A 17,734-nucleotide genomic window follows, 5' to 3' on the forward strand; every position below is an offset into this window, starting at 1 on the left:
CCTGTTATTTATTTGTGTGTGTATGTATTAAGGACGCGAGAGTCTTCATTGAGTCGAGTTTCATTCATGAACAACGTAAACAACGAAAGCTTACGGTAATACATTCGACTTTGATTATTATATAAACGCTTTATTGTTGAATGAATGAATCGCTTTTGTTGTATAGGAGGTTAATAGAATAATCGATTTACTTGATCAATCTTTTATGGATCTATTTCGCACTTAAAATTATTATTTTGTATCTTTTACAATATTTACGTGTCGATTAAACATCTCTAAATTATAATCTTTACAAACTCGATATATTTATCCATGTTTAATTAGTATATATTATTTACTGGTTTCTTCTTAAATTGTGAATATTAAAAAAAAAATCATTGTATCAAATGTACTGATTGAACTTTATAATGACCCAACAGGTATAGCAAGATAAAGAATTTTATTCTATCGATACTCTCTGCTGGAAAAAAATTGTATAATAAACAGTCATGCGATCGACAAAAACAAGTCGACTGTTTACGTTCCTGATTACGTTCCAATCGATGAGCATTGGCGGGAGTGCGTCATCGGCGCGGAGGGGCAGGGGGAGAGTGGAACGCAAGAAAGGAAACAAGACGCGACTTTAGCGACACACGCACGCCGGAAATTTCGGCCGGCTGGACTTGGCGGGAAGCCGGAGCCAATAGGATCGCTGGAAGTTACCGCGCGCCACTGAGAGGCCACGGAGGTTCCCGCTCAATCTCGCTGTCGCATTTCCCGGCTTCCGCCTTCACGGACGCTCGTCTCTTCGAAATCAATAAAGTCTACCGTTCGGCAAAAAGATTTGATCGCTCGTAATACGATCGATGAGATAATAACTGAGGCATCGCATAGTTTTCGTTGTGATATAGGTAATATATATATTTATATGTTATGCGGACGTTCGCGATCAAGTTTGAGTCGGATAAATTATAACCAATTTGTTGTTTTTTTTTTCAGTGCCCACGCATCTACCGGATTTTTGGAATGGAAGTCCATCGATCATCGCGCACGTTCAAGAATGTACGTACATATATTTCAAAGCTATTTTCGTAAAATATAATCTCTTTCATTTATAAAGTTTCTATTTCGAGCGATGCGATACTTGTAGCTCGTTTTTTATTACAACAATTGTGTTTCTATATTTTCTACACAAGGATGATTTACAACATAATGTTATTGTATGAAATGCAATTTAGAATTTGCAATTGAGCGTGAAAATATTTGACGATATAATTTTTTGAACATACTTTTATATACAAGAGATATATTTCGTCGATAATTATATACATATAATATATACATTTTTTCGAGACTACCCGATGCGCGTTATTTTATGAACGCGATCGATTTTTGTCTCGATATTAAAAAACTGAATCTTTGCCGATTGTGTATCAGTTCGTATCTCGACGTCGCGTAAAATTTTCGTGAGATCCGCGAAAGAAATCCGGAAAATGACAAAAGAGCAAAAGGTAAAAAGCAGTTTTATTTTTTCGAAATAAAAAGCCACGAGTGGAATTTCTCGTCCACGTATTTTAAGGAAAAAAATGTTAGGTTCTTAGCTACATTTTAGGTTCTTAAGCTACACGATGTTTGGCGTACTTGCAATAAAATACGAGCCGCAGTATTTCGCGTTGGACTCGATCTATGGGAATATTACAAACCTCTGGATCCCAACAAACGCTGTCTGATATCAGGTATAAATACCGGACATTGGCATCGACGAGCGATCACTTCTGACATTTCTAAAGTTAGTTACCGAGTGCGAGCGGTTATCTTTAGACACTCGATATGATGAAATGTCATCGATAATACATGCACGGCTATTTCTCTCTTCAGCTCTTCGAGCTCTCTCTTATATTTATTATTTCTATTCATATATGTATAGTTGGATTATTATACACTGAAAGAATTTTCTCTTAGAATTTACCCTGAAAATCATGGTAATCGTGGGACAATATAGTATGAAAAGAATTTTATAAGAATTTCTCTGATTAATATTTATCACAATAAAAATAATAATATCTATCACAATAAAATGTAAAACATGTTTAATTAATTTTACTAAACTGCATAGTAAAATTAATCAAACATATTTTATATTTTATTGTAATAGATATTATTATTTTTATTGTGATAAATATTAATTAAAGAAATTCTTATAAAATTCTTTCCATACCATATTGTCCCACAATTACCATGATTTTCAGGGTAAATTCTAAGAGAAAATTCTCTCTGTGTACAATTATTATTTTATTGTATAAATTATTATATAAATTTTTTCACATTTAAATTTTAAATGCATATAATGTAATATTTTTGCAATTGAGGCTGCGACTATAAATATTCGGATGGTTCTGTTATTCGAAAACATATAAAACTGAATTGATATACTTAAGGTGAAAATCTATTTTAAAATTAAATTCACAATAACGTTAGAACATCCATGTGATCACATATATCTAAAGTTTGCAATCGCTTTACAACATCCTAACTGAATCGCATATGCGTGCATAATCAATTATTAAATCTGCAGAGTCCAAATTTATTTCCGTTTTGGCCGGGCCTCTGAAAGGTGTGATTGGTTTATCGGATAAAGAAATCTGCGACTTGGCGGATTATTTTCGGATTCAGGATGGCCGGATTCTTTACTCGCAATTTTGCGAGATTATCCACGATGATAGTATGAACACTTTTTATTAATAAAACTTTGAAATATTGTTATTTCTTTTTCCGGTTTACATGACAAATGTTCAAATTTTATCGGATTAATTATTCCAGTTTGAAAATCGTTTATCACAAAAAGTTATAATCATTGATTCATAATATAATAAATTATTGATTTTAATTTATTGCGGCAAATAATTATAAAATTGCATTTACTTTTTATATTTAATTTTACTAAAATGTGTGCATAAAATTTTTTTTCCTTTATTTGTCTTCATGTCTCTCTTTAATACATTTATATTTTTTCAATCTAAATCTATATATTCGCTGTGTACTTCATAAAGTGCATTTCGATGATGAAATTGATAAAGCAAACTTATAGTACTCAAATTCGCAAATCATTGTAGTAATATTTTTCCGTAGTACCTAATTTTGGAAAAAACAAGCCTTTTGTGACCGGTTTAGAATGGGAAGACCCGTTGCATGTAAATGTCTTAAACGATACGGAAACACGAAAACTGAATCTGATAATTACTCAGATTGCCGTGCTGGTAAACAAAAGAAAAATTGTACTTCGACCGTATTTTCAAGATTACGAACTGGTACATTCTGGCATGATTCATTCATAAATTATTATGACAATTTGTTACGTTATCATACTTGTAATTAACCAGAACAACACAAGCGAAAAAGAATGACATTTTTATATAAAGTTTCTTTAAACTAAATTAATATTTTTTGATAGAAATCAGCTGATTAAAGCGTTAAGTTGCAAATTAAATTTTTAAATAAAAATATGTTATAAAAATTAAAATAATAATGTTATATGTTATAAATAATATGTTATAATACTTTAAACTCGAATAATATTTTTTGACAGAAATCAGTTGATAAATGTTAAAAATATTAATCGAGTTTAAGGAATTATAACATATTATTTAAAACATATTATTATTTTAATTTTTATAACATATTTTTATTTTTATAACATATTTTTATTTTAAAAATTAATTAGCAAATTAACGCTTTAATCGGCTGATTTCTGTCAAAAAATATTATTAAGATGTTAATTTGTTAATTAAAATTTAAAATAAAAATGTTATAAAAATTAAAATATTAATATGTTTTAAATAATATGTTATAATTCCTTATACTCGATTAATATTTTTGACAGTTATCAGCTGATTTCTGTCAAAAAAGTATTAATCGCAGATAAAGCATTATAACATTACTTACAACCACTGGCGGATCCTGGGAGGGGGGGGGGGATTAACCCTCCCCCTTGCAAATTAAAAGAAACAGTTTTGCTGAATTTGTTTAAAAAATATAAATAAAGAAAAACAAACATTAAAGAGCTATCGACGTCAGGATCCGCTATAGTGTATATATATAAGTATAAGATACACTGTAAATTATACTCATTACGCATTCAAGGAGTTAAGTATAGATTAAGTCAGACATAGGACGAAATGATTAGATAATTTCATTGCACGAAAATAATTAGGTGAAATTCTTTATATCTATATAATATATATAATATATATTATATCTATATAATATATATAATATATATTATATCTATATAATATATATTATATAGATACAAAGAATTTCGCCTAATTATTTTCGTACAACGAAATTATCTCATCATTTCGTCCTATGTCTAACTTAATCTATACTTAATTCCTTGAATGCGTAATGAGTATAATTTACAGTGTATCTTATACATACATATTATATATATAATATAAATATAAAGAATTTCGCCTAATTATTTTCGTGCAACGAAATTATCTCATCATTTCGTCCTATGTCTGACTTAATCTACACTTAACTCCTTGAATGCGTAATGAGTATAATTTCCAGTGTATCTTATACTTTTATATATATATAATATATATAATATATAATATATATATAAGAATTTCGCCTAATTATTTTCGTGCAACGAAATTATCTCATCATTTCGTCCTATGTCTGACTTAATCTACACTTAACTCCTTGAATGCGTAATGAGTATAATTTCCAGTGTATCTTATACTTTTATATATATATAATATATATAATATATAATATATATATATAATATATATATATAAAAATATAAGATACACTGGAAATTATACTCATTACGCATTCAAGGAGTTAAGTGTAGATTAAGTCAGACATAGGACGAAATGATGAGATAATTTAGTTGCATGAAAATAATTAGGCGAAATTCTTTATATATATATATATATAATATATATAATATATATAATATATAATATATATATAAAAGTATAAGATACACTGGAAATTATACTCATTACGCATTCAAGGAGTTAAGTGTAGATTAAGTCAGACATAGGACGAAATGATGAGATAATTTAGTTGCATGAAAATAATTAGGCGAAATTCTTTATATCTATATATATATATATATATATATATAAGTATAAGATACACTGTAAATTATACTCATTACGCATTCAAGGAGTTAAGTATAGATTAAGTCAGACATAGGACGAAATGATGAGATAATTTCGTTGCACGAAAATAATTAGGCAAAATTCTTTATATCTATATAATATATACAATATGTATGTATAAGATACACTGTAAATTATACTCATTACGCGCATTCAAGGAATTAAGTATAGATTAAGTCAGACATAGGACGAAATGATGAGATAATTTCGTTGCATGAAAATAATTAGGCGAGAAATTCTTTATATCTATATTATATATATATATATATATATATATATATATATATACACACACTGGCGGATCCTGAGGGGGGGGAGGGGTTAAAATTCCCCCCCCCCCTGCAAATTAAAAGAAACAATTTTGCTGATAAATAAAGAAAAACAAACATTAAAGAGCTATCGACTACCAGGATCGTTGATCCTGGAATAAAAGCTAATCATGAAACTAAAAATATTAAATAAAATAATTTTGCAAAACCACCCCCATTATCGAGGTCAGGATCCGCTAGTGCTTACAACATATTACTATTTTAATATTTTTAACATATTATTTTAAAACATATAATTAGCAAATTAACGCCTTATATATTTTATAATAAGAAATAAAATATTATATTTTATAATATTTTATAATTTGCAGGCTCGTATCTGTTTGGTATAAGAATAATCTGTAAACAATTAACTATCAAAATATACAAGCGATGAATTGTTGGCCCCTTTTAAAATATTAAATATCGATACTTCTTAGCCGCTGACCCTATACAACACAGACTTATATTACGTATATTAAATAAAAGAATTTGTATGCTGTTTATGATAAAAATAATCTGCAAACAAAGTACTATCAAAATATACAAGCGATGAATTTTTGGCTCGTTTAAAAATATTTAATATTCTTTTAAAGTGTCAATACTTTATAGCTACAAAGTATCGATATTTAATATTTTTAAAAAAGCCAAAAATTTATCGCTTGTATATATTGATAGTATACATTGTTTACAGATTATTTTTATATCATAAACATAAGAGCGTACAAATTTTTTAATTTAATATACGTAATATAAGTCTGCGTTGTATAAAGTCCGCAGCTAAAAAGTATAAATATTTAATATTTTTAAAAAAGCCAAAAATTCATCGCCTTTATATTTCGATAGTACATTGCTTGCAGATTATTTTTATATCATAATCATACGAGCGTACAATTTTTTTCATTTAATATACGAAATATAAATCTGCGCAGTATAAAGTCTGCGGCTACAAAGTATCGATTTCTAATATTTCTTTTCAATTTTTTATGTGTGTATGTTTTTCAATTTTTAACATTATTCACATTGATAATGGATTAATAATTTTCAATAATTTCGCTTCTTTTTGAAACGTAACTATTAAACATATATATCGAAAATATATATTTTGCAGATCGCGAAGAATGTCGGAACGATCACTCTTGCACATTTCGGTCGGGTTTTAAAATTTTTAGGCATCGTTCTAGGTGTGGAAGAGTTTCGTCTGCTAGTAAAAAAATTCGTTAAAAATGCTTACACTGTGAATTACGTGGCATTTCTGAAAGCAATTGATGAAGTTCAATGCTATTTAGATGAACATGGAATGACAAATTTCAGTGGGGTATTATTGATTTTAGAATTTTTCTTTCTTTTTCTTTGCTATTTTTTATTCTATACATTCTATATATAGTAATAAAAAATATATTAAATGAATTAAGTACAATAATGTATTTATGGGGACGTAAATTATATTTCATTACTTTATTTTCGAGCAGGAATTGCTCGATCAATTTCCCGGTCGAATAATTACGGTCGAGCTGCCTAAACTGCCACGACCGGAAATCGGTAAAGTCATGCCCAGTCGAATATTTGGTAGGCAAACGGTGTTTCATCCGGTAATGGAACCGATGAAAGAGACGATGCCTACACTGGAAATAATTACACGCATCCAGAGACATGTTTTCGAGCATCGAATACGCATCCACGAATTTTTCAAGGTTATTCTGATTAATTACGCGCTTTGCGAATTAATTAGCGTTATCGTGAATAAAATGTGATGCTTTATCGCATGCAATGGTCGGATTCAATGTCATCACGCCTTTGTGTTATCTTACGGACGTGATGCGGGATTGTAATAATTATAATTTATCTGCAATTCGGGACTGAGCGATTTGACTTGCTATAGGACTTTGAACATTTAAATGATGGTAGAATGACTGTCTCGCAATTTCGAAGAGCATTAAACGCGCTTCAAATATCGTCCTTGGGCTGTTTGTGGCTGGTCGAACCGGAAGTCGACGCCCTGATTGCGCTTTACAAAGACCCGGATGATTCCAATCGCGTATGCTGGCGTATATTTGAAGATGATATAAATTATGGTACAATGTCTTATACATTATAATCAAATTTGCAAAGTTTTCAATATCCTCAAATCGCGAATACTTGTTTCCTTTTTTAATTATAAAATATATATTTTTTATCTGAGGTGAAACATTCTCTCTTAAAGTATCGACTAAATATATCTAAATTATTTGTCATATAAAAATATTTTGAACATAAGAAGTTACTCAGTTTTTAATAAAAACTGCAGAATTATATGGCAACAAACAAAAAACCTTTTTAATGTTTCTCAAAGTGGAAGAAGGAACAAATAGTTTTAACCAGAAGTTAATTTATGACTTATATTTTAATCTCATATATTTTTTACAGTTTTTACCGTGAAAGGACTTGACAAATTGCCGAATCTTAAAGTGGAATCACCGCCTCAAGAAATAGCTGATCTATCTCGAAGAGGTACATCGAATTGGCAATGCGAGTCGAAGAGTATAAGAGATCTTTGCGAAGACGTTTTGCAGAGAGTAAGACAACGAGTCGAAGAGAGGAGGATTCTCTTGAAGCAGTTCTTCAAAGATTACGACAGGTATGTTTAGCTTAGATTATCGTTAGTTGAATGGCTCATTTTGAGACAGAAGAGACATAAGAAACGTTATGAAAAGACAATTTCATAAGAAACTTTTTATTTTCAATCTAAATAAAATAAGAGTATAAATTATACTAAAGAGTAAATAATAAATACATTATTTGAAGTTATAATAATTTAATAACGTATATTTTTGAAAAGTAATGAAAAGTATCTCAAATGAAAATTATTTCAGAAATAACTATAAATGATTTAATTATATATGTTTTCCATTTATTTGATTAAAAAAATACTATTATCGAAATAAAGGGATACTATTCCGGTAATGAAGAATAGAAGAAGTTACTAATTTAAACTAATTGCATTAGACATAATCGCGGTCATGTAACGCGAGCGCAATTAAGACAAGTGCTCATTATGGCGACTATTCTCTTATCTCCGGAGGAAGTATTTGCATTAGAGCGAAGGTACAACAACGATCTGGGATTCAACTACACTCAATTCCTGCAGGAATTGGAATCCGAACCGATCGTAGAACCTTTATATCTTAAGATGTTAGAGGATAAAAAAAGAATTAACGCTGAAAAGCCACCGCCTGAATCTCACGAGGACGAAACTAATATCGTATTGGTTTTAGCTAAAGTTAAAGCTAAAGTCGTGCGCGAAAGAATCAAAGTAATTTATAACAGTAATATATCTTGATCGTTAATTGATTGATGAAGGAGAGAACTGCGATTAGAATTAATTTGCCAAGTTATACACAGGTACTAGAATTTATGCTCCAATTCGATAGACATAATCATCTTGTCATTGAAAGGCCAGATTTTATCAGGGGTTTGGATCAACTACGCTGCAGTCTGACACCTGCGGAAGTAGATACCATTACGAAAGTTTTTCAGGCATCTGCAAAGTACGAAACATTATAATGCTAATATTGAAAATTAGGATTATTAATTACAAAATATAGAAATAGAAGGATAACAATAATTTGACTCGTCGAAATTTTAATTAAATGTTATATTTTCTGAATTATTTTTTTTTTTTATAAATGTTGTTTTCTATAAGATAGTTTGATTTCTCGTTAAAATTGTGACTCAAGAAAAATAATGTACTTTTTTCTTGCATTCATAATCTTATTATTGTTCTGTTTTTATACGAAGACCTGATTTCATCGAATATGTGAAATTTGCGAAAGTTGTGGAGGAAGCCGTTGCGACAGGAGGTTTGGAAAAAGTTCCACTTTTAGTTCCTTTGCAACACGTGCCCTCCGAGGCGAGTGATAAGAATTTTTTAAATTTCGATGAGCGACAGACAGTAGCAATTGCGATGGATAAATTATGTAGAGTATCAAATCCGAATCTCGATGAACTCTTCAAAGTTAGTATAGAAAGCTATATATGTAAATTATTATATATATATGGTACAATAATAATTTCTCTTTTTTGTAAAGAGAAGAGAAAGAAAAGAAGAGATATTTCATAAATATATATTTTATTAGAATTACGATAAGGAGAATATTGGTACGGTGTCCAAAGATCGCTTAATTAAAGCATTGTCGGTTAGACGAATGTTGGAGCTTATTACTAACAAAGAATTAGATGCCGTACATAAATGCTTCTCCATCGAGAGAGGTGGTCGCCTGGAAATTGAGTATCGAGCCTTTCTGCGCGCTTTACATCTGTTACGAGAGAATAAAAAAACCGTACCCTTTTAAAAAGACGCAATTAATCCTACGGCAGGTATAAAAAAACTGAGACTATTTTCCTTTTATTTTTTTGTGCTATAGTGCAGCGAAATTGTCGCAAGTTCCAATTTACAAGTAACAAATGATGTTATAAGTCTCACTTATTTTTACATAACAGTGTATAATATTACTTTAAATTTTTAATTAAGTACTGAATTTTTAATGTCAGTATGAATTTTGTAGAGAAAATATGCAATTTCCAAGAATCTAATGCATATTTATATTTGTCTTCTAATATAAATTATTTATATATCACGTGGAGAGACACGTGCGTTGCCTAATTTCGCAACGTTCTTTATATATTTTATACTATTTTTACTTATTTAGATTTTTGAGGCATAGTGCTGTGAAATATATATCTTTGAACAAATATCTTTTTTAAAATTTTGATATGATTATTTGGTTATTTGATTGGACTCTTGAACAATGATGTAACGATTTAGAAACTTAATAAAGTAAGACTCGTGGTATATAGTTTTTACACTGATGAGATGTCTCCGAATTATTCTATTTAAAAATTTTCTCTTCGTTTAACATACGTATTTTGCGTATGTTAAACGCTGAATATCACACTTATTGTAAAACAGAAGAAAGATCTTTTTATTTTCTAAATGAGACACCGTCGTGAAAACGTGTTTTGTTTACATGATTTATAAAACTCGTCGAACCAGCTCTCTTCCGAGAAGGAGAACTTCTTTTTTTATTCAGTGATTTAATCCGTGCATCGATCTTTGGCCCTCGAATGAATTTATCTGATTGTGAGTTTTAAACTTGTTTTCTGGATCCAAGTTGGGAGGAATATAAGGATGGACGCCGCATAGATCGCGGTAATCTTGATTTTTGACGATCTATTGTAACATCGAGCAAGGTGAGATTTTTTTAAATTCATTAATAGTTATATTATAATAGCTAGTTTGATTGCTTCATTGTCTGTTCAAAACAGAAATTTTCTTAGGATTAAAATATTTTAAGTAACCTTTCTAAAATTTTTTAATGTCTGATTTTAAAATATTTGAAACTATTATTTAATGAGTGTCTAGTATTAAAATCCGATATCTTTTTATGACAATAAGACAATTTATATTATTTAATTAAAATTCTTTGCAAAAATATTATTTTATATTGTGATTCAAGTAAGTCGTTACTTTTTACAGTCTCTAAAATTTTGTAATTATAAATACAAATAAATATATAGTTATATAAATACAAATTTTTAAAAATCTGTCTTCTAACAAATTGCTTTTGCCAAGAATTTTTCAAATTATACAATATTAAAAATTTAATTTTTGAAAACATAAGTGAAGATAATGAAAATGTTAAAATTGTTTTATAATTGAGTTAAATTTATTATCGATAGTTTGGTATTTTAAATCAATATGCCATAGATATTTTATAACACGATTATTACAAAATTGATATTCATTGTGAATAATTTATTTATTTTAATTAAGAACAAAACTTTTGTTAATATTTTTATATTTGTAAAATTATATATCAATTTACATTATTACATAATTATTACCTTGTTCTCTTGAATTGTTTTATCACTTGCTAGTAGATGGCACCACCAATACAAGCTTGTGAAACGATATCCAATTCCTTTTTATAGAAAAAAAATAAATAAATAAATAAACAATCCCTGATACAAAAAATTTCAAATTGTATTATTAGTTAGTTTTTGGACTTTCGCTAATTATAATCAATCAATAATATTTTTACATTATAAAGAACAAATTAAATATTTTTAAAGTTTTTGATTTTAATTAATATTTAAATTGATCTACATTTAACTTATAATAATTTAATTATTGCTGATTTTTTAAACTAGATTTCTATTTATGCAAATTGAATAAAAATCGAGTTTAGAATATCTTATGACGTATGTGTACAACGTGTATAAGGCATATTCGCGAAGTGAATAAAGCTAAAACAAATGTTAATATAGCAAGCAAGCTTGCATTTTAAGTACCGATTACAGCATCTATTTTGAAGAAGTAGGAGCGGCGACATTTTAAATTATAAGAATTGTCGAAGCACGTGCGTTAACTCTACTAGCACGTACGCGTTCACTTGCAAAGAATAATTTAGGCAGGTAGAAAGTTTCGGTTTACCTTATATGCTACATGCTCTTTAACGGAGATTAGAATACCAAGAGAAAATACAGCACGAGAATCATTATTAGCACACACACATTTGATTGAATAAAAAAAAGAACATCTTTTTACCTGCACTTGTATCTGTATATTCTACATATCGGAAATAAAATACTCTTTATGTTATTGATCATTAAAAAAAAAAAATGCTTAATTGCAGAAAATGAAGTACATCGTGTTGCTTTGCCTGATCATTGCTTCTGTCGTCGCTGGACCACCGTTTCCATTGTCTGACGATACTTTATCTTCTCAATGCCAAACTCCGAAGTGTCCAGCCACGAAAGCTAACGACGGCGCGCCAATCGTTTTGCCCTATCCCTTGGATTGCCTGCAATACATCGTCTGCGAAGAATCCGGTCCTCGCACCGTTGCATGTCCGGCAGATTTGGTCTTTAATAAGGTAAGCGTCGAAGTCTTCTATAAAATTACTTGAAGTTAGAAAGTAGTTGATGAAAAGTGATTTATTACGCTACAAAAGATATACAGGCGGAGGAGATGTAAAATAGAGAACAAATGTTAAAATAAAACAAAAATTCTCAAATTTTTTATATTCTTTATATTTTTTAAAATTAATTTAAAATTTTTTAATTTACTTTTTAAATATGCACGTATTAAATACATATTTATTAAGTATTTATTTTAAAAATATTAATTTTTTTACACACTTGTAAAATATGTGCCTATTTTTTCACACACTTATAAAAAATAAAATTTTAGGATATAAAAATGCCACGTTGTATTTGTTCGCAGTCTTAAATATATATATTATTTAAGAATGCAATATTTATTTTTAATTTCAAGAATAACTCCTATATAGCGAGATATATTGTGTGATTAAGCGTCTCGTTAATCTTCAATTTTTTCATTCTTCCATTTTGTTTCGTTTAATGCGAATAGTAATTTTGTGAAATATTACACAATTTTGCTTAATGCGGAAATTATTACCAATAACATACTTGTGCGTCGCTTGTGGTTTACACGATTTAAAAATATATATTCTACCATATCGTGTTCTTCACGGATATTTCACGGATTTATTCGTAGTGCCGCACATCACGCGAAAACCCCGCGTACTGCATCGATCGTGTTCCTATACCCCGAAGAACTCTCCGCGACGCAAGAGACAGATGCGATCTCATTCATCTTCATCGACCTCTCGTGACACGATGTCTCATTAGTTTCTCGTCCTCGTGTACATATTATCTACGATACATGTACCAAGCTTCATAAATATTGTGTCTCGCTATTGGATTTCTTTGAAATAACATGATGTATGTATATACACTAGACTACATCATTATGTTGCGTGCTTCAACCCATTTAAACGTGAAAAAAAATTAATTTATTGTTTTCTTAATTTCTGATATAGAATAATCTTAATTTAATTCTTTTGCAAGAGTTATTAATAGCGATAGTCACATTTTTGATAATAAAATCCGCGAAAATATTAAAAAATCTCGCCGCATGCAATTTTCTTTTTTAGATATATTTTTACTATAAACTCAATTCTTAAACATGTCGAAATCGAGTTGGCTCGATTTATTTTGTTCCGACGTTTTATTTTTAATTCATTATATATTTTTTCAATTCATTATATATTCATTATATTGTATATTCATCATATATTGCATGCTATAAATAAGATAACTTTTACAAGATAGATAGATGAATCTCAATATAGATATACATACATATGTATTCATTCCTTTTATAGGAAATTTATACTGATATCTGCATCATTTGTGAGAAGTAGCATTTGCGATGCTGGCGAAAATCATTATAATGGGATATGGGATCAGTGATAATGACAATTCGTCATTTGCTGAAAATACAGTTTAATTCTATAGAGGAGAGTTTCAGAATACTTCTGATTAATTAATTTTCTCCAATTATATCTGTTTTAATTATTCATCCACTCAATGCATTCAATCAATGCTAATCATTATGTCAAGAAAATTCATTTCGATTTGTTCGATCTCATTAAACACTAATAATTAAAATAAAAAATAATTTATATTTTCGTTATTAATTTCTCAAAAATTCACTTTTATCTATAGAATACTTTTTAACATTTTTTAACACTCATTGACACAATCAATTTAGAATTGTATCACTGATTAGGTATCAAATCCAGCGGAAAACACAGTAATGTGACCCTCTACGCAATGGAGTGTTGTTCCGTATAATAAAACTAGCATACACGAGGTGAAAGAGTGGTCGCGAATCGATCTTATCCCGAAACACGATATCCCGTTTGTGATCTACAAGTGCGTCACGTGTGGACCGAGAGTCGCGGCCTCGTATCGCCCTTCGATAACCCCGATACGATGGTAAAACACCCCCAGTCTCGTATCCAGTTACGAGCCGCACGGGTGGCGCACGTGCATATTGTCATCCCCGGGTACTTCACCTGACACGTGACCGGACGAATTTCAATTCACCGGTTCTCCGCGGACCATCGGTGCTTGACTTCGTGACGAGCGGGGTCGACAGGGTCGCTTGAACCCGCTCGATTAGATCCGTCGTTTTTAATTTGTCACTCTTTATGCGCGCCCGCAACATCGCGTCACTCTCGCAAAAGTCCTTTTGAAGAGAGGCGGAATTGATAAGAATCTATTGTGAAATCCGTGGATTTTTCATATTAAAAATTTATTTGACAACAATTTTCTTTGATTTTATTTTATTCTCTTCTTCATTTCAATTCTTGTTTCGATTTCTTAAGAAATTTATTTCTTGTAAGAGATTTTTTATTAGAATGAATGATCTTCATTCATATTTAATATATTTCCATTTCAGAATACTGGTATATGTGACACCCGACAAAATGCCAACTGTGTACCTTGCTGGCAAGGTTGAATCATCCGATTGAACATCTATCGATCATATCCACATTGTGGAAAGTATATATATTATATACATACATACATATATATTCGTATTAAGAATCTTATATTATAAATTATCTTACGCCATTTTAAAAAAGTTGAATAAAAAATAAAATAATTAGATAAGAATATATTATAAATAATAATTTGTCGTCAGTGCACAAATATTTTATACATAATATTTCTTAATTCTGTTAAAAAGGAAAAACTTTTATGTTGTGAAATTTACAGCTGAAACGAGGAATTCATATTATATTTCTATATTTAAAATAAGATAAAATATAATATGACATGATGCGAGTACAATTTTTAATTTGTTTAAATGGGTCAAAGGATATTGACTATGGGAAATTGGAGAAACAACCAGAAAATTTGCCTTTTCTATCTTAATAAACTATTCTTGTAATTATCCGCATTTATAGGTATTGTTTCAGACTGAAAAAATCATATTTCGCTATGTTCTTTCTTTTTTATTTATAAACAAACATAGCCATTAATAGGTTTACTCAGCCATTAATAGGTTTTCATTGTTTTCTCCTCACAATCATCAGTTTTGACGTCAACATTTTGAATGCCGTGATAATCGCGCATTATTCTCGGCATTCATATGAAATTGGCAATTTCGAAATTTCATAAATTATTTAAAAAGGACAACTTTAATTTATTTGCTTTTATATATACAAGTACTACTAGAATAACACAACTTACTAGAATAACACAAGCGCGCGCTACGCGCGCACCATTCCTCAATTTTAAATAGAAGAGAATGAGATTTTTATATAAAGTTTCTTTAAACTTTAAAAAATTAAAATAATAATGTTATAAATAATATGTTATAATACTTTAAACTCGAATAATATTTTTTGACAGAAATCAGCTGATAAGTGTCAAAAAATATTAATCGAGTTTTAAAGTACTATAACATTTTATTTAAAGCATATTATTATTTTATAATTTTTATTACATACTATTATTTTAAAATTTAATTAACAAATTAACGCTTTAATTAGCTGATTTTTGTAAAAAAATATTAATAAAGCGTTAATTTGCTAATTAAATTTTAAAATAATAATAGGTTATAAAAATTAAAATAGTAATATGTTGCAAATAAAATATATTATAATGCCTTATCTCCGATTAATATTTTTTGACAGAAATCAGCTGATAACTGTCAAAAATATTAATCGAGTTTAAGGAATAATAACATATTATTTAAAATATATTATTATTTTAATTTTTATAACATATTCTTACTTTAAAAATTAATTAGCAAATTAACGCTTTAATCAGCTGATTTCTGTCAAAAAATATTAATAAAGCGTTAATTTGCTAATTAAATTTTAAAATAATAATATGTTATAAAATGTAAAATAGTAATATGTTTTTAATAATATGTTATAATATCTTATTCTCGATTAATATTTTTAACAGTTATCAGCTGATTTCTGTCAAAAAATCTTAATCGCAGATAAGGTATTATAACATATTATTTGTTTTTATAATATTTTATTATAATAATTATATTAATATTTTATTTTGTAGCAATCATTCTTTTCTGCAACTTTAATTTATATTTTCGGCATAGCGAGAATATAAATTAAAGTTGCAGAGGTCACAATTCTCACATTTCAATTAGCAAATTATCATTCGCACAATTTACACAAATTTAAGTATTGATAAATTTGAGTTATTCTGCAGTTATATCGCTTTGCAAAACTGTGCTGTAAAGATATATTTACCGAGATATAAGTACCGACATGTGTCCCGTTTTATATTCAGATTCTATTTCATAATTCGACACATGACATTTCACGCTCGAATGTTTCATTTCTTTTTAAAATCCGATTTCTCCACCCTCGTTTCAACAAGATATCGCACCCTTTTTAATAATAATAATAATAATAATCTGATCAATGGTTTTATGAAAAATGCATTAATTCTATAGTTAACCTTCGCTCACTTGGTTAACTATAGGATGATTTTAATGTCGGGCATATATATTTTTCGGAATGATCGATTCCCTAAGTCGTGCCCCTTTCTACCGAAACGTTCTCCATCCTCCACCCTCGTTCCACCTCTTGCCTCCATAAACTTCCACCTACGCGCCCGTGCACCTAGAGAATCCAAAATGTTACTGCAGACGTTTCAATTCTAGATATTCTAGAATTTTCAGGACATAACTCTACAATGAAGATGTGAGTTTCGTCAGCGAAAATCTGTTAGAATATTTACGAGGTTCGGATATTATATCTATATCTGAGAATTTTCCAATCGAGATAAAAGGAGAGAAAGCTATTATTGAACAATACTTTTTTTCTTTTTCTAGCGAAAATATCTTTTCATCACTTTTACATTCGAATAAAAAAATTATACCTAAGATTATTGATTATTTATAAACGAATTATTCGTTTTGCGACACGTCGTGTTGTATAATTGCTTTTAATGAAGACTTCTTATTAAACATTTATATATAACATACGACTACTATTAAAATTCAATTAAGTAATTTGTACTTTTATACTTTGTATTTTATATTTGTACTTTTATAAAATAAATAAACTAATATAATTCACAATATTACAACTAAAAACAGACAACAGTACAGACAATACATCACATTTATAACTTAATTTAAATCTTTATTAAAGTGTCATTAAATTTTCTGACAGGTTTTGCTATTCCACTAAATGTAGTTTAAAGAGCTTTTAATGTCCAATGTGAAACTCCGATTCCAACAGTATCGACGAGTTTCTTTTTATCGTTTCTAAAGCGTTTATAATTTATATACGCTAATGTTAGCTGTCGAGAAGACATGCGACGATACCAGAACACCTCGTAACGCTTTAAGAAAATTGCTTGATCGGATTTGCT

General features: G+C 29.0%; 2 protein-coding genes across 2 annotated transcripts; both read left to right on the top strand.

Annotated features, from left to right (window-relative positions):
* Positions 1–1,472: 1,472 nt before the first annotated feature.
* On the top strand, positions 1,473–9,937 carry LOC145935191 (uncharacterized). The gene is made up of 12 exons (XM_083036309.1): positions 1,473–1,490; positions 1,592–1,715; positions 2,555–2,701; positions 3,109–3,287; positions 6,576–6,782; positions 6,937–7,158; positions 7,347–7,539; positions 7,871–8,081; positions 8,450–8,756; positions 8,846–8,991; positions 9,242–9,458; positions 9,580–9,937. Exons 1-12 carry the CDS (start codon positions 1,473–1,475, stop codon positions 9,793–9,795), a joined length of 2,187 nt encoding a protein of 728 aa, XP_082892435.1. The 3' UTR covers positions 9,796–9,937.
* Positions 9,938–9,996: 59 nt separating this feature from the next.
* Positions 9,997–15,057, top strand: LOC145935274 (peritrophin-1-like). Its single transcript, XM_083036438.1, has 3 exons — positions 9,997–10,693; positions 12,139–12,378; positions 14,775–15,057. The coding sequence occupies exons 2-3, from the start codon at positions 12,142–12,144 to the stop codon at positions 14,832–14,834; spliced, it is 297 nt and encodes a 98-aa protein (XP_082892564.1). The 5' UTR covers positions 9,997–10,693; positions 12,139–12,141; the 3' UTR covers positions 14,835–15,057.
* Positions 15,058–17,734: the final 2,677 nt, after the last annotated feature.

This window comes from Prenolepis imparis, unplaced genomic scaffold, assembly GCF_030444845.1.
Source record: "Prenolepis imparis isolate NDT839.2.m4 unplaced genomic scaffold, iyPreImpa1.0 SCAF_4, whole genome shotgun sequence".
NCBI classification, from domain to species: Eukaryota; Metazoa; Arthropoda; class Insecta; order Hymenoptera; family Formicidae; genus Prenolepis; species Prenolepis imparis.

What these genes read in the sequence shown, in the direction of transcription:
- LOC145935191 (XM_083036309.1), top strand. An exon ending in ATTTTCAAGATTACGAACTG is followed by an intron (nt 3,288 to 6,575) that starts GTACATTCTGGC and finishes TATATTTTGCAG; the next exon opens with ATCGCGAAGAATGTCGGAAC. An exon ending in TTCTTCAAAGATTACGACAG is followed by an intron (nt 8,082 to 8,449) that starts GTATGTTTAGCT and finishes TAATTGCATTAG; the next exon opens with ACATAATCGCGGTCATGTAA.
- LOC145935274 (XM_083036438.1), top strand. Translation starts at nt 12,142, where the DNA reads ATGAAGTACATCGTGTTGCTTTGCCTGATCATTGCTTCTGTCGTCGCT. An exon ending in CAGATTTGGTCTTTAATAAG is followed by an intron (nt 12,379 to 14,774) that starts GTAAGCGTCGAA and finishes TTTCCATTTCAG; the next exon opens with AATACTGGTATATGTGACAC.